This window comes from Oryctolagus cuniculus, chromosome 17 (assembly GCF_964237555.1).
Source record: "Oryctolagus cuniculus chromosome 17, mOryCun1.1, whole genome shotgun sequence".
NCBI lineage: Eukaryota > Metazoa > Chordata > Mammalia > Lagomorpha > Leporidae > Oryctolagus > Oryctolagus cuniculus.
This window is the reverse complement of record NC_091448.1, coordinates 41,738,316-41,760,582: the sequence shown is the minus strand read 5'-3', so window position 1 is coordinate 41,760,582 and position 22,267 is coordinate 41,738,316. Positions and strand designations below refer to the sequence as shown.

The 22,267-nt window shown below is 57.2% G+C and overlaps 1 protein-coding gene across 2 annotated transcripts in view; it reads left to right on the top strand.

The window, feature by feature from the left end:
* Positions 1-19,198, top strand: part of RHBDL3 (rhomboid like 3) — a 44,270-nt gene extending 25,072 nt beyond the window's left edge. The window contains exons 6-9 of one of the 2 annotated variants that reach the window (XM_051824656.2): positions 1,675-1,787; positions 7,560-7,660; positions 14,209-14,269; positions 16,970-19,198. In XM_051824656.2, coding sequence (XP_051680616.1) covers positions 1,675-1,787; positions 7,560-7,660; positions 14,209-14,269; positions 16,970-17,241 — 547 coding nt within the window. In that variant the 3' untranslated portion in view covers positions 17,242-19,198. The remainder of the gene's footprint in view (positions 1-1,674; positions 1,788-7,559; positions 7,661-14,208; positions 14,270-16,969) is intronic. The other variant, XM_051824657.2, reaches the window with a different exon arrangement.
* Positions 19,199-22,267: the final 3,069 nt, after the last annotated feature.

Below are 22,267 nucleotides of genomic sequence, written 5' to 3'. Positions count from 1 at the left end.
AAGCCAGAAACCCTCTAAGTTCCCTCTGACAATGCACCTGTCTCCCAGCTACCTTCCAGTGAATTTTTCTGACAGTTCTATTTGAAAGTGTGCTTATTTATTTGAGAGTTAGAGAGAGAGTGAGCTCCCATCTGGTTTGCTCTCCAAATGCCTACAACAGCTGAGACTGGTCTAGGCTAAAGCCAGGAGCCAGGAATTCAATCCAGGTCTCCCACGTGGGAGGCAACAACCCAACTCCCTGAGCTGTCTCTGCTGCCTTCCAGGGTGTACCTTAGCAGGCAGCTGGGACTTGAACACGGGCACCCAACACGGGATCCTGGCAACCCGAGTGGCATTTTAGCCACTAGGTCAAATGCTCTCCTCTCACACTGCTAGTACCTTATAGAATCTTTCAGCAAGTACAATTAGTGGAAGGTGGAAGATTCCAGCATGAGCTGAATTCAGGACCCGGCCCAGTCCGTCAGGGTGACCTTGCAGGTGCCCACGTGGCCTCCAGGCAGGTCCTGAGCCTGCATGCCAGGAGCAGAGCTATGACCCCACTCCTCCCACCCCCCCAGCCAGGGCCCAGTCCCTCTGGTCCATGCTGTTACCCTGTGACTTAAACCGTCCCCAGGGAGCTGTCCAACACCGTAGGTTCAGTTTAAATAAGATAATGGACGTTAAAGTGCTCTGTAGACATGAAAGCATCACATTGATTTAGTCATAACCCTGTTCCAGTCCTTCCTGGTAATACACGCACTTGGCTAGACACTGCACGCTTTTATGGCAAGGTCTGGCCAGAGGGCTCAGTGGCGAAGGAAAACGCTCACAGGATGGGAGAGCCTGGAGCCCTGTCTCCCACCCCGGGAGTTTGGGAGCCGAGTAGCTCCGGGAGGGAGGAGAATTTTGGGGCGATCTGAATTACTCACTTCTGGGAGGCCCCTTCAGTGCTTGTGCTTGTCTTTTTTTGTTTGTTTGTTTGTTTGTTTTTGACAGGCAGAGTGGACAGAGAGAGTCAGAGAGAAAGGTCTTCCTTTGCCATTGGTTCACCCTCCAATGGCTGCCGCGGCCGGCGCACCGCGCTGATCCGATGGCAGGAGCCAGGTGCTTCTCCTGGTCTCCCATGGGGTGCAGGGCCCAAGCACTTGGGCCATCCTCCACTGCACTCCCGGGCCACAGCAGAGAGCTGGCCTGGAAGAGGGGCAACCGGGACAGAATCCGGCGCCCCGACCGGGACTAGAACCCGGTGTGCCGGCTCCACAAGGCGGAGGATTAGCCTAGTGAGCCGCGGTGCCGGCTGTGTGCTTGTCTTAAGAGTCTCTTTCTTTCACATGTGCTGCAAAGAGCCAGAGCCACCACATGGTGTGCCAGGCAGATGAGAGACCGGGGCCGTGGTCCCAGCTCAGCCACCAGTCAGGGCTCCTCGCTGAGCCTCAGCTTCTCACGTGTTTAAAAAAAAAAAAAAAAAAAAAGGAAAGAAAGAAGGTACCCAGTGGGTCTTGACTGTGGTTCGTTCTGCTCACTGTGGCAAAGGCAGGCACTGCCGGTGCCCACCCTGGCCCTGTGTGCTGTTCCTGTCCCCATCTCCCAGGTGATCCGCCTGCATCGTCCCGAGATGGTGCCGTTCGCTGTGGCGTCCCGGGGTAGGGCGAGTGCGCAGTGGACGGATGAATGAGTGTGGTTTCTGTGTCACAGGATCGAACACCTGGGACTCAACGTGGTGCTGCAGCTGCTGGTGGGAGTGCCCCTGGAGATGGTGCACGGAGCCGCCCGCATCGGGCTTGTCTACGTGGCCGGTGTGCTGGCAGGTATGCAGGTGGGCCTTCATCTGTGGGGTCGACCCACAGGGTGGACCCCAGGCTTCCAGGGCATACAGAGGACCCCCGACATCACCAGAGCTCCTGCCTACTGGGGTTGTGCCCCGTGGCAAACCTCCCCGCCTCCCCAGGGGCTGGAAGGGGGCTGCCGCCCACAGAGGAAGGGGTGTGATGGAACGGGCAGGGATGGAGTCTCCATCCTCCCGCCGCCCCGCTGTCACTGGCTGAGCCTGGGGTCAGTTCCTGGGTCTTTTCTTTTTTTTATTTTTATTTTTATTTTTTTTTTGACAGGCAGAGTGGACAGTGAGAGAGAGAGAGACAGAGAGAAAGGTCTTCCTTTGCCGTTGGTTCACCCTCCAATGGCCGCCACGGCCGGCGCGCTGCGGCCGGCGCACCGCGCTGATCCGATGGCAGGAGCCAGGAGCCAGGTGCTTTTCCTGGTCTCCCATGAGGTGCAGGGCCCAAGCACCTGGGCCATCCTCCACTGCACTCCCTGGCCACAGCAGAGAGCTGGCCTGGAAGAGGGGCAACCGGGACAGAATCCGGCGCCCCAACCGGGACTAGAACCTGGTGTGCCGGCGCCGCTAGGCGGAGGATTAGCCTAGTGAGCCGCGGCGCCGGCCCAGTTCCTGGGTCTTTTCTTGCCCCCCCCCCCCCCCCCCGAGAGGGGACTGCTGAGATCTGCCTGCAGAACTGTTAGGAGGCAGAGCAAGACGGGCGGGTGTAATTCCAGCACTCTGCAGACCGTGCCAGGGGCCAGCAAGACCTCGTGGGGGCTCCTGAGGTGTGCGTGCAGCCCGGTGTGCTTCCCAGGCACTGGCAGCTCCTGTATCCCAGGGGAGCTCCTGCCTCCCCCCGGACCAGCCACCGTCCCCTTGACTGCTGACAGGAGAGTCTGCCCCATCTGGGTCCAGGGCCTCTGGCTGGCTGGGCACGCTGGGGCCGTGGCAGGTGCTCAGCGCCTGCCTCTTCCGCCCCTCCCCCACGCCGGGCTTCTGTGCAGAGGGAGCTGCCTCGTGACGCTCCCAGCTTCACCGCTGGCTTTTTTAAAACAAGGTTTGCCGCCGCAGCTCTTCAGCTTGACAGCTGGGCCCAAGGGAGCTTTGTGTGTATGTTTAAGTAAGATCTTAATCCTTTCTGAGTGGCATTAAAGTTGTCGTCGTGAGAGCCGGCCAGCGCCGGCCTTGTAAACAACAGTCAGGCAAGGACCCTGGGAGGGACTGAAGGGGTTTCAGAAATCGGAAGGGAAGGGGCCCTCTGCCCCGACGTCAGGCCGGTCCGTGAACCCTGGGCTGGGAGATCCACCCAGCACTCTTGCCTCCGCCATGTGCCGACGTTCAGAACTGTGGCCACCTTGGACAGCACCCCGCAGCCTCTCCCCGGATCTCCATCTCCACATCCTGTAGCCAAGGCCTCCTGAGCGTCCCTGTGTGCCAGACTCGCTCAGCCACCCACACACCCCCCCGCGTCTGGTGGCTGGGGATTGTTGGCTGCGTGTTCCGTACCTCGATACCCGGAGTCCCAGATGTTAAATGGCGAGCAACAGGGAAGCCACTCGTAACACTTCCATCACCCAGGAGTGCCGGTAGCCTAGAGCAAGGTGCGGGATGACTCAGATCTCATCGGAGCCAGATGACACGCAGTGGGGAGACTGTGCAGGCGTCACGGCCCGTGGTGCTGATGCAGAGTGGGGAGGTGCGCTCACAGAAGCGGGGGCGAGGCTGTCTCAGACGGCCAGTGGCGTGTACCTTTCTGAGTCATCGATTCAGACCAGAGGACACTCTGGTCACTGCATATCACGTCATTGATCACCAACACTGAGGTGATTGATCCGCTGGCTTGCCTCCTCAGAGAGGGATGCCCGTTTGCAGGTGGCCGGAACCTGGCACGACAGCCGGGAGATCCCAGTGCCCTCCGTGTGCAGGCTGAGTGTCATCATCACGTTCCTCTAGGCAGGCAGGACGCCTGTCCACCTTGTGCAGATTCAGGACCTGGGGCTTAGAGGCCAAGGGCCTCGCCCGCCAAGACACCGCTCGCCAGCACTGCAGCTGGGTCTGGGGTCTAAACGGCTTCCACAGTGTAAACAGAGCGAAGAGGGAGACCGCTCCCCTCGGGCAGGTCATTCATTGTCAGCGGCCACGGGAGGCCTTCGCAGGTACCCAGCCCTACTTGGGTCCTGTGTGGTGAAAGGGGTCTAAACCAAGGCATCACGTCTGGCAGCAAGGACAGGTAAGCCCTCCTGAACAGCTGCCACGCCCCAGGCGTGTGACAGAGGGCTCGCGTATGTGATCACCTGCGTTCAACAGAGCAGTCCTGTGCAGTGCGTACCAACACCCCGCCTCACGGGCGGCTCAGAGCGGTGCAGTGGCCTGCCCGAATTGCTCAGCCAAGAAGTCACGGGGTTGAGGGGGAACTGTGTGATTCGAACCAACGCTTGCAGCCAGCTTGTGACTGGCGTAAGCTAACGATTCTATGGCTAACACCTCAGTGCCGTAACATCCAGGGTCTTAGATGCATCACCAAGTTTCATTATAGATTATATAGATTTTAGGCCACAGGTGTGTCCCCCAGGGCCCAGCACATGCTAGGTGATAAGTATTTGTAGAACAAATGAAAGGATGCATGGTAAAGTTACATGGCTTGAAAGTAGGAGTTCTGTTGATTTTCATTTGGGTTTTTGTTTTGTTTTGTTTTGTTTTGTTTTACCTCCCAGGGAGGTGTTAGAGAACACCTGGTTGAAAACTGGGCTAAAATTATCACAACCCTGCATGGCCTCACAGCAGTCATGAGTTTATCCGTGGCCTGTCAAGGACCCAGGGCTTGTTTGGGGAAAGTCACAGCCCTGAGTAAGACCAGGCCCTTGGTCTGTGTGGTGCAGAGGTGTGGGGCGACAACACACCTCACTGTTCTCTCCTAGTCCTGTGCGCCCACGGCCACTGTGGATGTTACACTGGCCTTGTGGCACTGTTGCCCGTCAGGTCCCTCGGACCTCTAAAAGGGGTCCTGCCTGCCCTGGCGCCCACCCAGGAAGGGCCTTTTTGCCATACTTATATCTGCCCATGCACGTGTCTGTCTGTGGTCTCCCCAAGTCCTTCTTGTCCAGGGCTCCTCTGCAGGAATTGGAGGAAGCCTTCATGCCACAAAGCAGGGCCAGTGAGTGCAGGACGCAAGCCCCAGCCCTGGATCTTCTGTGAAGACCCAGACCGTGGCGTTCCTGATCTGGAAGGGATGCTGGGGGTCCCCTCCGTGGGGAGCCAGCTTTGCCCCCCAGGCTGCATCTTCCTTCAGCCAGAGCTGTTCCAGGTGCCAGGGGTCTCCGGAGGGTTTCTTTAGCAAAGAGAGTTCTGGAGGGGGCATTTGGCACAGTGGTTGAGAAGCCACTTGGGATGTTCACGTCCTGTATCAGCCTTCGGGGTGAAGTCTGGGCTCTGCTCTCAGTTCCAGCTTCCTGCCGACACAGGCCCCAGGAAGCAGCAGGCGATGGCTTGAGCGCCACCTACCTGGGAAACCCACCTAGGAGACCCCACAGAGGTCCTGGCTCCCGGCTGTAGTCTGACCCAGCCCCGGTTGTTGCAGGCATTTGGGCAGTGAACCAGTGGGTGGGAAATTTCTCTCTGTTTTATCTGTCTCTCTGCCTTTCAAATAAATAATACGTTTAAAAAAAATAAAAAGGAAGAGAGGGTTCTGCTGCTGCTCCAAACTTGGAGAACCTTAGAGCTCCTCATTTCACAGAGGTCAAAAGCGAAGCCCGAAGAATGGAGGGGTTGCGCCCAAGGTCACACAAGTAGGCAGCCACGCCCCTTTTCCATATTTCTGCCACAGTCCCAAGCTGAGCCCTGGGCCTCAGGTCCACACTGCAAACTGAGGCTGGGTGAGCGAAGGGTCAGTGTCTGCATGGGCTTGACCCTAGCGGGGCCCCTCCCTGCCTGGGGGCTGACCTGATGCCTCCTTTCTGTGGGCCACGCTGGGCTGGAATGGGGGAGCCTTGCTCTGTGCAAAGGCAGTGAATGAGCCCGGGCGATGCAGCTGCCTGAAGCCTGCCTCAGTGAGCTGAGCGTGGGAACTCTTTGTCATGCAGATCCCGCTGCCGACTTGTTTGCCTCCCTGGAATTTTTTTTTCCCTTGTTTGCCTCCCTGGAATTTTTTTCCCCCTGTTATATATGACTGACCCCATGGCCAGGCCATTAAAAAAGAAAGAAAGTTATCTGACAATAGATCAATACCTAATTAAAGCCAGAGGGATGCCTGAAAGGGAGAAGACAGATTTGTGGTTGCCCTGGCAGGGCAGGAGGACTTGGAGCCCTGTTGGGGACAGTTTGGGTTTTTCTCAGCGAGATCCTGTCCCCGTGGAGACCAGGATTGCTCGTGGGGCTCGCTCCCCTGAAGAATCTCAGTGGTCAGAGAGACCTTGAGTCAGGTGGGGACTGGCTCTGTTACGGGGTGGGGGCCTCACATCCATGTCCTTGAGGGGGGCCTGGTTCCTGGGCCAGCCCCCACCCCTATGCACCCCCGTCCCTACAGACGCTGCACAAGTCGGCTTCCTAGTGTCCCTGCTCTCTCTAATTGGCCAGCGTGCGCCTGCGGGCATCTCTCGTGGCGGTCGGGGCCAGCCGCCTCCCGGCCTCCAAGCCCTGGGCTCTACCTCCTGGTTATTTTTAGTCTCCTGTGTCCTTCCCTGGAAGCCAAAGCATTGATCACACTTAAATGAGACCAGAACAATAAATTTCCCATCTCTTCTCTGCCCAGCCTCCCTCCCAGGACAAGAGTTTGTCATCCCCACGTCAACAGTCCTCCACGTCCTTTCCCCCAGAGGGCATGACATCACTGCTCGCTCTTCCCAGAGACTTTTCAAGGACGTTCTCCCTCCACTGACGCCCACTCGAGAGGGCCTCTCGGCCTCCTGAGACTTAGGCTGGCCGGAGGAAGCGGGGGGGGGGGGGGTGGGGGGTGGCAGAGGCAGTGATGGAGGACAGCGGGGTTAACCTCTGTGCCCATTTGGGGAAGGCTGCTGGAGAGGCCAAGGGTAAGGGCTTTGTCAAGGACATGGTGTGGGCGCAGGCATCTGGCCGAGCAGTGAAGAGCCTGCGTGGGGTTCCAGTCCCCACCTCGCTCCTGATTCCGGCTTCCTCCTCACGCAGACCCTGGAAGGCAGCAGGTGATGGCTCACGTACTTGGGTCCTTGCCACTCAAGTGGGAGACCCAAATTGAATTACAGGCTCCTGGCTTTAGCTGTTGTGGGCACCTGGGGAGTGACCCATTGGGTGAGAGAGCGCTCCCTGTCTGTCTGTCTGCCTTTGCAGTGAGCTCAGCTCTTCCGACCCAGGGCTCTGGGCTGTTTCCTGTCTCCATGGTGAGGCTGCTCACCCCTCGCAGGGCTGCCTCAGGGCTGAGGGCTGAGGGCAGAGGGCAGAGGCAGCTGGCTCTGCAGTAACCGGCCGCTGCTGTTCTCCTTAGCACTGCAGAACCCACCTGAGGCCAGCACAGTGGCGGGTGGGCGGCCCAGATGGCAGTCTGAGTTCTCCTTTGGGCTGCTCGCTTTCCTTCCCTGAGCCTCTGTTCCCCGTCAGTGAAATGAGGTTGAGTCAGACGGTTCAGCCATGAATGAATCCTCTAGGAAATCCATGGGCATCAAAGCAGGAAGAGAAGGAGCCTCTCGCTCCAGTCTTTCCCACGGCACCTGCAGAATCCCAGCCTGGGGCTGGGGCTGGGGCCGAGGACCTGAGTCCTGGAGCCTCTACAGGTCTCCCTGTCTTTCTGCCGCAGGGTCCCTGGCTGTGTCTGTGGCTGACATGACGGCGCCCGTCGTGGGCTCTTCTGGAGGGGTGTATGCGCTCGTGTCTGCCCATCTGGCCAACATCGTCATGGTGAGCACCTCCTGTTCCCAGCACGTCTGTCTCACGCGCCCCTCGGCGGTCCCTGGGCCTGGGTGTCCATCTGCTGGCACGGCCCCTCGTGGGCCATCAGGCAGCAGGCTGACCTGCGGGCGGCACGGTTCACGCACGCTTCTCCTGGGGTGGGTCCCTTCCATGTGCAGTTCATTTTCTGCCGTCCTGGCCATGGCCATGAGGCTGTGAATGTGTCCTCCTTCCTCTTCTTTCCCATCCAGCGACTTTAAAACGTTTAAAATTTGACCACTAGACCTTGAAGATCATTTCTTCAAATAGGAGAGGAAGGGCTGAGAGGTTAAGTGATGTGTCCAATGTCAAAAGTTTGTGGCAGAATCAGGACTTGAACCCCCATCTCTCGACAGGCATTCACGTGTTGTAGCCCTGCACCTGTCACAGGGGCAGCACCATTTGATTCCTCACACTCCCTGTACCTTTTCCTGAAAGGCAGTGCAGTGTGATGGTCAAGGGCGTAGCCATGGAGCCTCCTCAGGATCCCATCCTCACTTCCTGAAGCGTGACCTTGGACAAGGCATGGAACTGCTGTGTGCCTCTGTTTCTCATCTGTGAAATGGGGTGAAATGCAGTGAGTGCCATGGTGTGAAAACAACCACCTCATGTTAACTCCATGCCCCTCACAGAAGAGGCCAGGCTGGGCTCAGAGCAGACAAAGGCTTCGGGGCGAGCGGTTGGGTTGACTCTGAAAGGTTGTCGGGGCCGCAGGTGTCTTCCGCCATCCCTGCCTTGGCCCGGTGGATGCTGGGTGAGTAGGGGCTCAGGCACCAGCTTTGGAGTTCTCTGTCCTTCCACGTCATTGGTCCCTGTCCTACCCACCCAGCTCCTGACAATGTGCTGTGACCATTGTCAAAGAGAACAGGGAGAAGAGGAGGGGTGGGGCTGCAGTGCCAGAGTGCCCACACCCACAGCTGGCCTGAATTTTGACAAGTTCCCATGAGCGAGCGCTCGGGGGTGGTAGAGAGCGCGGGAGAACAGAACGCGCAGGTCTGAGGGCAGCGTGTGTGCCTGCGTTCATGCACACGCAGTCAGCCTGCTGAGCCCCAAGAGCGCAGGGCTGCCTCGCCCGGCCCTGGTAAATGGGTCATTCCTATCAGAGCCACCTCTTTTCCCCAGACACGGCTTTCCCTCCGAATTCTGCTGCCTCCACTCCCCCTCCTCCTGCCCCAGTTCCTTTCAGCCGGGCAGGAGAGGCTAACCTCTTCCCTCCCGGCCCCCCAAGATGTGTGTGGCAGGGGGAGGAACTACACAGTGAAGGGGTGGCACAAACAGGAGTCCACGCAGGTGCTCTGTCCCTACCTGTTGCCACCTCCTGGGACACAGCCCTGGTGCACCGTGAGCTCCCTGGTGAGGGCAGACTCGGTGCAGGGCACGCGGTGCAGGTGGCTGTGGAAGCAGAGTTGTTTGGAGTTCAAGTCCCCTGGCCTGTGTGCACACAAACGGTCCCATCTGAAAGCCAGAGACTTCCCAGAGGCAAGCAGCGCTCCTCTGCCAGCAGGGGACCCTGCAGCCCCCAGAGCAGGACATGTGGGTTGCCCTCCTCCAGAACTGCATGCTGGTTAGAGAAGGTATTTATGAAAAAGTACAGAAACCCTCATTTTCTCACTGCAAAGGCCAGTTTCTCTTTATGCGGAGGCCACCTTTATGAAAAGCAGCCCAGTCTGAGCCACTCAGACATGCGCTGGCTTGAACTGTAGGATGGGGCCATTCCTGTAGGCCAGGGCCACTGAAACACAGGTGACTTCGTCCGGTTCTGCCTAAAGAGATTCAAGTCCAGAATGAAGATGTGGGGCAGGCACACACAGAGAAGAAGGCAGAAGCAGCCTGGACAATCAGGAGATCTGGAGTGGAGTCGCCATCGCCTCTTCGTAGCTGTGACTCTGTCATCCCTAACTCCTTGGGGGCCTCAGCTCCCTCCTCCGTGGTCAGGAAGGCACAGAAGCGGGCCTTCCACTGGGAGGTCACCACCCTGCTCACCCACGTGTGTGTGTACACATTTGTACATACGCTTCGCTTGTATGTAGAGTTGTTTGTAAATTCTGCCAGAGAGATACAGAGTCAGAAAAACGGATTCTTCTTTTTGCGTCAGATACACCCGAGTGTTCAACACTTGTGTTCTTGAGACTTTTAAGCGAGAGATTCTTTCTTGAGTGAAAATAGATCTTATTCTCTCACAAAAATGCATGGAGTTTCCAAAAAGCTTGAAGGCATTGAATTCAGAAGATCTTCTAATGAAAGATCTGGGATGCAGAAAGACCTACAGCCAAGACCTCTTTTAAATGCTGGAGATACAAAGACCCATATATAATTGAATGATTTAGTAACTGCCCTCTGCTGGGGCCAGAGTTCCCGTTTTGAAACACACAAGATGTTACTTTACAGTTTGCCCCATATGGTGGATGCTGCTGTAGAATGTTTGAGATCTGAATTTTGGCAATGGAACCACATTGTCCAAGCCCAGGAAAGGACAGTGGCCTCTTAGGTCTAAGCCACCTTCCACGTTTCCTCTGCTGGGTTCTCCTGCAATTGTTCGAGATGAGAAACACTTTCAACCAGGGATGTTTGAAGTTGTGTTGGAATGGAAGCTCCCTGCCCGGGCTCTAGGCTCTCAGCTCTTATCTGGTTGGGTGAGCAAGAGGCCGAGGGGGCTGGTTTCCGGTGGTTGGCTGTCTCAGCCTGTGAGATTCTGGGAGAGAATGAAATTAAAGAGGCTGCAAAAGGTTTGTGTTCCCCGTAGGCCTTTCCACCTTTCTAGAAGCAGCAGTGCGGGCTGAGGTTCTGTTCTCTCCTGTTGTTTCATTGGCAGGAATAATGTGTCAGGCGGCTGGTGGGAAGGGGTGACTCGAGTTTAACCCTTTGGCTGCTGGGACACTGTCACTTGCTGACCCTCGCTCGGCTTTGGGGGCAGCTCGGTCAGCCAGCGTAGGCGGATGGGCTGTGACCTTGTCTTGAAGCGTGGTGGACAGCGCTGGACGGGGAACCTCTCCGCCTGCCACCTAGGGTTCGTCCCCCTGGCTCCTCAGTGCCTCCCTCCCTACACAGCAGGGCAGACGGCTGGGCAGGTACTGGTGAAGCTGGCCTGCGAGCTGCTGTGGAAAAGCCGGAACCTGTGGCTCTGTCCAAGGTCGTTCAGATGCAGAACTTATCAAACAACTCTGGGCCGGCACTGGGACATGGCGAGTAAAGCCACCGCCTGTAGTGCCGGCATCCCATATGGCGCTGGTTCCTGTCCTGGCTGCTCTGCCTCCCATCCAGCTCTCTGCTAGTGCACCTGGGAAGGCAGTGGATGATGGCCCAAGTGCCTGGGGCCTTGACACCCATGTGGAGACCCAGTTAGAGTTCCTGGCTTTGGTCTGAGCCAGCCTGGGCTGTTGCAGTTATTTGGGGAGTGAACCAGCAGATGGAAGATAGCTCTCTCTCCCCTCCACATATACACACATTTCAAATACGTAAAAAAAATCTTAAAAAAAAAAAAAATCCTAGATAGAGCCTTGAGTGAGCATGGACCATGGACATGGGGCAACAGCTAAAGGAGACAGCGGTCAGTACAGTCCAACTTTCTGTGCCTGATAACATTACAGAGAGCACGGTGAGAGACACCGTCTTCAGATAAGATGTTCACAGGTTTTTAGAAGGAAAAGGGATATTAGAATTGTGCTGTATCATTTTTGTTAGTAATTGTAGTAAATGCACATAGCATGAAATTTACTGTATTAATTCTCAGCGTGCAGTTCAGTGGCCTTGAGCATATTTGCATTTTTTTAAAAAAGATTTACTTAGGCCGGCACCATGGCTCACTAGGCTAATCCTCTGCCTGCGGCGCCGGCACCCCAGGTTCTAGTCCCAGTTGGGGCACCGGATTCTGTCCCGGTTGCTCCTCTTCCAGTCCAGCTCTCTGCTGTGGCCCGGGAGGGCAGTGGAGGATGGCCCAAGTGCTTGGGCCCTGCACCCCATGGGAGACCAGGAGAAGCACCTGGCTCCTGGCTTCAGATTGGCACAGTGCGCTGGCCGTAGCGGCCATTTGGGGGGTGAACCAACGGAAGGAAGACCTTTCTCTCTCTCACTAACTAACTCTGTCAAAAAAAAAAAAAGATTTATTTATTTATTTTGAAAAAGTTACAGAGACAGAGGGAGAGGCAGAGCTTCCATTTGCTGGTTCCCTCCCCAGATGGCCACAATGGCCAGTGCCGGGCCAGGCTGAAGCCAGGACCTTCATCATCTGGGTCTCCCGTGTGGGTTGCAGGGGCCCGAGCACTTGGGCCATCTTCTGTTGCTTTTCTCAGGCCATTAGCAGAGAGTTGGATCAGAAGTGGAACAGCCAGGACATGAACCGGCGCCCATATGGGATGCCGACACTGCAGGTAGTAGCTTTCCCTGCTGTACTACACTGCTGGCCCTAACATTCACATTGTTGTACGACCATTGCCACCATCCATCCCCAGGACTCTTCATTGTGCAAAAGTGAAACTGCACCCATTTGGCATTAGCTCTCCACCCCTCCCCCTTCCTGGTCTGCGTAAACACCGTTCTACTTCCCACCTGCTTCAGCTCCACTACTCTCCATAGCTCACGTGGGCACAGAGTATCTGTCCTTTTGTGACTCGCTAATTTTACTTAGAATGGTGTCAGGGTTCATCCATGGCGTGACCTGTGTCAGAATTCCCTTCCTTTCTTTTTTTAAAATTTTTTAAATTTTATTATTTTTTTTAAGATTTATTTGAAAGAGTTACAGAGAGAGGTCTTCCATCTGATGGTTCACTCCCCAGTTGGCCTCAACGGCCGAAGCTGTGCCGATCCGCTTTCCCAGGCCATAGCAGAGAGCTGGATGGGAAGTGGAGCAGCTGGGACTCGAACTGGTGCCCACATGGGTTGCTGGCACTTTAGGCAAGGGCGTTAACCTGCTGCGCCACAGCGCTGGCCCCTCCCTTCCTTTCTAGGAAGGAATCCCATTCCATTGTGTGTCTACACTGTGTCTCCTTTATCTGTCTATCCAGCCACCCATCTGTTGATGGGTGCTCAAGTTGCCCTTGGGAATGACAAGCATGGATGTCCCTTAGGGAGAATTAGGATGGACAGGCAGACGTTGAGGGAGCACAGTCCAAGGAGCGTTCTCAGAGAGAACCCTTCCTTAATAGCCCTCCGGGGAGATGGCCGGCGAGCTGCACAGCCGGGGCAGGAGGGCCAGCTCCTTGGCGCCCTCAAGGAGAAGATGGCCCAGCGGGTGGTTCCCGAGGTTCCTGTAGCCTAGGCTTTCAGTCTGGGCAGAGGCCGAGGACTACCCACTGCCAGCAAACTGAGTGGGCTTGGGCCGGCTTGCTGGGTCCAGTGCAGGGGCCGACTCCTGTTTTCTCCCCGCCGCCAGGCGAGGCTCCTCTCTGGGCAGGTGGCAGTAAGGTGGCGGTGGCATCCAGCCATCTGCCCCTCAGCAGAGAGCAAAGGCAAAGCATTCCACCTACAGAGGCTGCCTGTCACCCCCTCTCCTGGACACGGTGGACTGGTGGGGCTGGTCAGCAGAGGGTGATGGGGAGGAGGGACGAGGCGGGCAGGAAGCCAGTGCCACGAGGGTTTCTCCTGTGTGGTGGCTTCCCTGTGTCCGGCTCGCTCGGCCGAAGCCTTTGCCTGTTGTACGCGCATTCAGCGTCTGTTTCTGAAGCCTCCAAGGCGTGCGAGACACGTCCTGGAGCTGTGCCCAGGCCAGGCGCAAGGCGGACAGGGAGGCGGGAGGGAACAGAAGCCGCCAGCTGTGCCCGGCGCCTCCGTCCGCGTGGCCGACGTGTTCCCGGAGGATTGCAGGCTGCTTCCGTGTCTGTGTCACTGGGAGCATGCTCTGAACGGCCTGCAGGAGTGCCCCTCCAAGGAAGCCCGTGGCGAAGTCTTTTGTAAGGGTGGCTTTTGTACTCTGTTTATGTGCTGTGGAGGTTGGGTTTCGGAGCTGCTTGGGAAGAGGGATTGGTTTGAAAGCGATCCACCCTGCCCAGACACCCTGTTCCGCCCTTCCTGATTCCAGCCCCGCCCAGTGCTGTGAGGATCCCATAGGGAGCCCTCTGTGATGGGACACTTCTGACAGACCCATCTTCAGACATCCGCTTGTTAGAAATGGAAACTTACCCAGAGCTAAAGCAAACCTCTCTCTCTTCCTCTCTGAAGTCCATCCTTTGAGTCTTCTGCTCGCGGTCTACACGAATGTGCCTTTCCTCGTGTTGACTCACTGGCTGCTTGTCCACAATGACCTTGACCTCTGAGTCTCGCCTCTGGGGGCTTCCCTTCAGAACCCTGGGGCCCAGCAGCTCACGCAGTGCCCAGGGGCTGCCTGTCCCTAGGGAGGAGGCAGCGACTCTCCCTCCCCAGCCCGAGGGCTTTGAATAACAGCCTCAGCTTGCCGCTGCCCGGAATCACCAAGCCACGCGGGTGTGTTCTCTTACTGAGGACTCCTGGAAGATGGCGTCTTTCAGAGTTTGGACTTGCTGAGTGGAGCCCTCGGCCCCTCACAGACCTCTCTCTTTCTCCTCTAGAACTGGTCGGGCATGAAGTGCCAGTTCAAGCTGCTGCGGATGGCTGTGGCCTTGATCTGTAGTAAGTACCGAGGGCCGAGGGGTGGGCTGGAGAGCAGGGAGTCTGGCCCCAGGCCCTGGATGGAGATACAGAGGTGCCACACACCCTGCCCACTAGGGACTTGTGGTCAAAATACAATGGGGTTGGGAGGAGTTGCCAGTGATGGGTGAGATAATGGGGTCTGCTCTAGGTCAACTGCTTGTTGATCCAGGATTTGCAAACAGAAGAGCGCTCAGTGACCTGCGCCCAGATCAGGAAAAATACTTTCTTAACCTTTTGGGTCATAGAGTTGGCCTTTTGAAATCCCCTGTTTAAAAGATTTTTCCCCCTCTCTTTTTACTTATTTGAGAGTGGGACAAACAGAGTACACCGGTCCTCCAGCTTGTTCCCCTAGTGCCTGCGAGGTCCCCCAGCTGGTGCCAAAGCCAGGAGCCAGGAAGTCAGTCCGGGTCTCCCAGGTCAGTGGTAGGGACCCAAGTACCTCCTTTCAGGCTGCATATTAGCAGAAAGCAGAAACTAGGACCAGAGCCAGGGCTCGCACCCAGACACCCAGCATATGATGCAGGTGTCCCAACTGGCATCTCAACCATTGCACCAAATGCCTGTGTATCATAGGCACGCACGTGCGTGCGCACACACACAAATCTGCAGTTTAAACAGCTTCTCCAACTGTAACTAACCCCTGAGCCCCCCATGGACAGGTTGTGGTGAGTTGAAGGCCTACTTGGGAGAGGTCAGTTCTCCCCAGGGGACATTTCAGTGTTAGTGTCCAACAGGTGTCCCCCAGGCTGACAGGGTACAAGAGGGCAAGGTGCGGCACGAAACAAAGACATAGATGGGTGCAGGGGCATCAGCAAAACTGATGAGTGAGGCTTGGGACCATGCTTGGCGGTGAGGACAGGAAAAGGCAGGGAGACCGCAGGAGCCAGATCCAGGCTGGCTGTAGATACAGAGGGAAACAACACACTTCATCCTGGATGGAGAGTTCCCTGGGGGGAAGTTTGTGACAGCCCGGAGGTGTGGGAGACCTGTCAGGCTGCACTAGGGGTGTGCGTGTGCAGGGGGTGAGATCAGAGGCCAGCGGGCTTGTTTTGCGATGGGAGGGGCTGGCTCTGAGCAGAAGCAGAGGGTGGGAGGAGAGACGTGGGAACACACTCAGGAAGAGGGTAGCCCTAGGGGTAACTTAGAGACAGAGTGAAGTTCCGTGGCTGAGGGCGCTCAGCCAAGGGGTGACAAAGCCAGAACTCAGAGCCAGCCCGTGCCATTCCTAATGCCCACACTATGGCTGCACTGACCAGTACCGCCTTGGTTTCCCCGCCTGGGTCAGCAGCCCACTCCGTGGGTAGCAGAAAGACAGAGCCGGCACAGACTTGGGGCTGCACTGTAATTCACTTCCACCTGCCTTGCCTCCTACCCCGTGACTTTCAGCAAGTCAGGCCTGCCCTTCCCTCGCTGTGGGTACCTCTGGATCTGTGTCCTGGAGTTGGTGGAGGACCCTCCAACCTTAACACCTGTGGGTTCTCAACCAGGACACGGGGCTCCACGGGGTTGGGGCAAGGATGAGTGTGGCTTTCTTGTCTGCTCAGCTCAGAGTTTGTTGGGTTTTAAAGAAAGAAAAAGAAGCATGTGTCTGTTTGCTTAGAAGCAGTCGGAGTCTAAGATCACAGAAATGAAAAGGCTGGGCTGGAGCTGGGACTTCCTGTATTAAACCCGGGCCCCCGCCAAGCAGAGGCAGGGAGGATGCTGGGGCAGGGGTGGGCCAAGTGTCCGTCCCCAGCCGCTCCTTTCCTGCCATCTGTCGGTCATCCTTGGGGTTGCAGGATGCAGACGATCCTTGAGGGCAGTGGTGATTCTGTATCCCTGGGATGCTCAGAATGAAGAGAGGCCCGCTGGTTGGTTAGTTGGTAACTGAGCTGGTACAAAAGTCCACTCAAAGGCCTTTCTCTCAATCTGTCACATTTGCCTCGGTCTCCTCATCTGAAAAATGGGTACAGGAGTCCCTACCCTCTGTGTTCTCTCAGTGGTGAGTAACAAGATGACACCATTTGCTGGCACCTGTCCTTGCGTGAGATGACCCCTTTGATCGGCCAAGCCAGGAAGCTCATGAAAGGAGGATGGGTTGGGCTGAGGACGTGTCAGGACGTGCTCGGCCATGGCGGGGCCGGGGCTGTCCCGTCTTTGCCCTCTCTCCAGCCCTCCTTTCTGCCCATGTGGGCCTGGCTCCGAGTGTGAGCTATTACACTGGGAATGCGTCAGAGACTGTAGCGTGCTGGGCACACACTAGGTGGTAGTTTGCATTCTCCTGGTGCAGCCCAGCGTGGTGAGGCTGAGTCTTGCTACAGATGCACGCCTGGGGCAACTGAGCCCCGAGGACTCGCCACGTGAGCACGGAGAGGCTCCATGGGCTTCTGCCCGAGCTCTCCTTCGGGCCTAGGGCACTCTTCAGGGTCTTCTCAGTCTTCCGATCGCTAAGGAATCCCCTTCCATGTGCCTGGCATTGCTTTCTGTCACCTGTGCCCCTGCTGGGTGCAGCTGTCTGTGAAGCTGCCTTCGGTCTGTGCTGTTGGCTGCTTCAGGGTCAGCCCTTGGGAGCGCTGGGGGAGCAGAGACTTGCCGTCTCGACTTCCGCAGCCCAGGGAGCGTGTGAACAGGTGGGGGGCAAGGCCTCCCTTGCCCGGCCAGGGGCCCCCCTGTGACTTCTCTCCGCTTCCTCCCTTGCAGTGAGCATGGAGTTTGGGCGGGCGGTGTGGCTCCGCTTCCACCCGTCAGCGTATCCACCGTGCCCTCACCCGAGCTTCGTGGCCCACCTGGGAGGCGTGGCCGTGGGCATCACCCTGGGTGTGGTGGTCCTGAGGAACTACGAGCAGAGGCTGCAGGACCAGTCGCTGTGGTGGATTTTCGTGGCCATGTACACCGTCTTCGTGCTGTTCGCCGTCTTCTGGAACATCTTTGCCTACACCCTGCTGGACCTGAAGCTGCCGCCGCCCCCCTAAGGGGCTGGAGGACAGGCAGGGGAGGGGAGGGGGAGGCAGCCTCCGGAGGGAGCCCCTGCATCCTCGTCGCATCGGCAGCTCAGCAAGGCTGGGAGAACACTGGAGGGGAGTCTGGGCGGCTGCCAGGTCTGCGCTGAGACTGGGACACCCGAGGCTCCACTCTGAAAGGCACTGGTGGAGAAGCTGGCTGAGCCACTGTCGCTTTTCTAGGCTGTTCCGATGACATGGTGACATCAGACCAGGGTGGGGCCAGAGGGCTCATTGCAGGTTCCCTCCTCGAGCTCTCCCCTCCCCCTTGTCCCCAGAGATCCTAGGAGGCATAAGGCAGGCCAGAGGGGGACAGGGCGGGCAGGCTGCCCCAGAGAAGCGCAGCCCAGCCTAGTGTTCTCTGCTGAGAAGAGGGCCTGGAGGCAGGTGCTGGGTGTGGCCTCCAGTGCCTGGGCTGGGTGGAGGGCGACATGCTGGGGGCTGTGCTGTAGGCCCCACTCATGCCTTTGGGGGACTCAGCAGCACCCCAGCAGGGGGAATAAACCTCATCGCAGGTTCCACCCCAGGGAAGACCCGCCTTCCAGAACTTCCGCTCTCCCCCCTTTCTTCCTGAACACTGATGTCTCACCCCAGCCTCTGCCCTGCCTTGGTTCTGAGGTCTTTTCCTTCTCCTCCGCCCTGATGCACCTGTGTGCCCCCACTTTGGCTGTAGAGACAGAGTTTGGGGGTGTGCGTGTGTGTGCTGGACAGGGCAGCCTGAGGAAGGCAGGGCCTGCAGAGGAAGTGCACTGGGGGAGTCTGCGAGGGAGGGGAGCAGCCTGGGGGCAGGAGCAGCGCGATGTCTGTACCAGACATCCCCCTGAGCAGTGCACAGCGGCGGAAAAACTGACTGTGCCCTCCAGGGACCCTTGCCACGTCCGGCTCCCCGGCTCCTGTTCCCTCTGGGATGGCCCTCCTGTCTGGAAGGGTTCCATTCTGCCTCCCTTAGAGGACACGGTTTGGCAGTGCAAGAGAGGCTGGGGGGATGTCAAGGCCACGAGTCCATTAACACTGGGGGAGAAGGTGAAGGGAATTCCATTCTGGGTGGAAAACCTGGCTTCTAGGGACTTGGGAGGAAGCTGGAGATGAGAGCAGCCCATAGACTCGGAGTGTGGGGATGGGAGGGGACGATCAGTCCACCCACCCCTGTTGCGCGGGTTGGGAAAGTAGGCTGAGGGAGTGACCTCCGAGCGGGTGCTAGCCGCAGGCACCGAGCGGAGGGTGTGAGGAGGAGGACCTTGGACAAAATCTCTCTTACGCTTTTTCCTGCCCTGAAGACTTGTAACTAGATGGGCGTGATGAGTTGTCCCTCACACCCCCCACTCCTCCTCCTGGCCTGGGAGACAGAGGCTGGGCTCCTACAGGAACAAGGGCTGGAGTGTAGGGACTGGTGCTCACTGGATCCCTGCGTGCAGCAAGGCCCACGGTCAGCCAGGCCAGGAGTTTGGAGTCCTGGGACACTGGGACTTCTGTCCCTGTGACTCCACGGGAACGGGCAGTGTCCCTGCAGGCCATGCTTTACCCAGCACTGAGCAGGTGACCGGATCCCCACGCGGGGCTCCTTCCCTGTCAGCCTGCGACCACGGGGGCCCAGGGTAGGCAGAGCGGCTGTCTGTGCTCTGCTTGCCTTTCTCTGCCTTAGTGAGTGAGACTGAATAGTGAATGGGGGAGGGGGGGCAGGCGGAGATGGAGAGAGGCAGACGAGAGAGCCAGCTTCTTAGGAGGACACTTAGGCCTTGAAGCTAGGAGCTGAGACTTGGGTAAGGATGGAGGAGGGGCTGCGACTTTGCTGCCTCAGCCAAGGGCTGCTGCGGCCAAGGTACCGCCCCTTCCTGGAGGGGCGGAGACACCAGGTGCCCTCTGGGAGGTGGGGCTGCCCCTTGGTCTGAGGCCTGGGGAGAAGTTCGAGCAGCCCGCCCCCCCCCCGGGCTTCTGAAGGATGCCTGGTACTGGGAAACCCTGCCTGGCAGCTTCCGCCCTTGTGAAGTCTGTGCTTAGAGACCAGGGACACAGGAGGGGCCTGGGCTCCAGCAGCCGCCAGCCCCAGCTGCTCCCCGTGCCCGCACGTCCCAGCAGGGCTGCAGAGTGGGGACAGCTGCCTGGCTTCAGAAGACCCAGAGCCAGGAGTCCTTGCCCTGGCTGGCCGCAGAGGCCGTGTCTTCAGCAGATCCCTGGGCTTGGCCCTCCCCAGCCCTAGCCTCTCTCACCTCCTTGGTCCCTGGCTGCACTGGCGAGCACAGCAGGTGTGAATCTTGAAGCTGGTGGGGCGGCATGTGGGGGCCTCTCAGCCTCGGCTCGCGGAAGCAGAAAGCAGCCCTGGGCTGGCTCCCTGTTGCACAGGCCAGGGACCGCAGAAACTGGGGAATGGAAAAGGAGCCTGCAGACACACACGTAGCGACGCCATCCTGTCCTTAGGAAAAGCTCTCCACCAGGCTCTCTAGCCAGCTAGTAGGGTGCCGTTTCCATAAGAACCGTCCTCACCAGGGGTCGGGGGAGTCAGCGCTCACCCAGCCTGGCTCTTGCCCCGATCCCTGGGTGCGGCGGAGGCCTCTCCCCATCCCAAGCTGGCCGCAAAGCCCCCGCCTCCTCTGCCTTAGAACCTCCTGCCCAGGGCCCGTGCAAGGGCAACAAATGAGTCGAAACATGTGGGTTTCTAAATATTTTTGTATGGTGTACATTCTGTATATTTTTGTTGTAACATTATTTGAGCACAGATTCCATTAAAGATTTTTTTTAAGCCACTGGTTAATCAAGAAGTGACCTGAAGGAGCCTGATGCACCTGGGGCTGGGTCAGGGTGGGTGGGAAATGCGGACGGTGATGGTGGTGGATCCACGATTGATAGAACACACGGTGGGTCTTCCCAGCTCAGCAGTTCTTAATCTTTCTGGAATCACTATTTTTTTAATTTTTATTTATTTATTTTTAGATTTGTTTGTTTGAAAGAATGAGAGGGAGAGACAGATCTTGCCTCTGCTGGTTCACTCCCCAAATGGCCAGAACAGCCAAGGATGGAGCCAGGAACTCAATCTGGGTTGCCCACATGGGTGTCAGGGGCCCAGGCAGTTGGGCCGTCTTCCACTGCTTTTCCAGGTGCGTGAGCAGGGAGCTGGATGAGAAGCAGGGCAGCCAGGACTTGAACCCGCGCTCTGCTAAGGGTTGCTGGTGTCACAGGTGAAGGCTTAACCCACTGTGCTGCAACGCCAGACCCTCACTGAACTCTTGAGGTGGTGTTAGAAACTGATTTCTCTTCCCCAAAATATTTGCATATACATAAGATAGGTCTTTCTAGGGGCTGTCACCATCCTGACTGTGGAGTAGGTCAGAAGTGATGGCTGGTGCTTGGGGAGTGAAACCCTCCAGCTGGCTCCGAGTGCACGCGGCCTGGGAAAGTGAACTGTTTCTGCTCGTTTTTCTAACCCAGTAGCAGACTCAGTTTTGCCATTCACAACTGTTAAATTTCCTTTTGAGGATTCAACTCCCCTGTTAAATTCAGCAAGGGCATTGGTTCCGGAATGTACTTTCACTTTAATTTCCTGCATATCATTTAAAAATAGTTCTAAGTGCTGCAGAAGCCATCCCAGAACAAACTCGGAGTGCAGTGCAGGCAAAAGGTCAAAGAACCCACTTGTATTTAGAGCGTGGAGAGCTGAATTCCCCCAAAGGAAGAGCCCCTGGAGCACTGGTGGGCGGGGTGGGTTGCAAGCCCCTGTAACCTGAGGCATTTGAAGGCAGCCCTGGGAGAGCCACAGGCTATTCAGTTAGCCTTGACCGCCTCCCACTTCCCTTTTTTCTGCTCCAGTTCCTTCCTATTGCCGGTGCCCTGGCTCACTAGGCTAATCCTCCACCTAGCGGCGCCAGCACACCGGGTTCTAGCCCCAGTCGGGGCGCCGGATTCTTTCCCGGTTGCCCCTCTTCCAGTCCAGCTCTCTGCTGTGGCCCGGGGAGGCAGTGGAGGATGGCCCAAGTGCTTGGGCCCTGCACCCCATGGGAGACCAGGATAAGTACCTGGCTCCTGCCTTTGGATTAGCACGGTGCGCCAGCCGCAGCGCACCAACTGTGGTGGCCATTGGAGGGTGAACCAATGGCAAAGGAAGACCTTTCTGTCTCTCTCTCTCACTATCCACTCTGCCTGTCCAAAAAAAAAAAAAATCTTCCAGTAACTCAATAAGGTGTTCACTAATAATGTAATTAAAAAGACAATCTACTGCATACCTACTACCTGCTGTGCACTGGGGTAGGCATTTTTGGAGCTTTTATTAAAATCACTTTTGAAAGGCAGAGAGAGAATCTTCTATCTGCTGGTTCACTTCCTAAATGCCCACAAGAGCTAGGGCTGGGCCAGGCCAAAGCCAGGAGTCAAGAACTCAGTCAGGGTCTCCTGGGAGGGACCAAGTACTCAAGTCTTCACCTGCTGCACACACTGGCAGAAGGCTGGAATTGCAAGGGGAGTCGGACTCAAACCCCAGAACTCCAGATGGGATGCAGGTCTCCCAAGCAGTATCTTAAGCTCCATATTGAATGCCGGCCCCTTCACAGCTACTATCTGTGAAGTGGGTATAACTATCCTCATCTTAACACCCGAGGGCAAGGTTTAGAGAGAGTCACTTGCTGACATAGCTAGATTCACACCCGGCTGCTGGTTCCTGCCTTCAAGCTCTTGGTTCTTGGGCATCTGAGATTTCAGGGACACTAAACAACAAATAGACAGGATCTGGTCTCATTGCACCAGGGCCAGGGCCACGCAGCAACAGTGGTGAACCGTGGCACACTGTCTTGGAGTTCACTTAGGAGCTCCACCTTGCCAGCCCTCCTAGAAGTGGTGGACAACAAAACTGTGGCTGCGGATCCAGCCCTGCTCTCCAGGCTAGCGTTTCTGCGTGTGTGATGTAGCCTGCGAGGCACAGTTGGCAGTGACAGGGCCCAGCTGCAGAGGCTTCATGGGAGCCAGCAGGGGCTCTGGCAGCAGAGCAGCCCCCAGTCCGGGAAAGTGAGGCTTG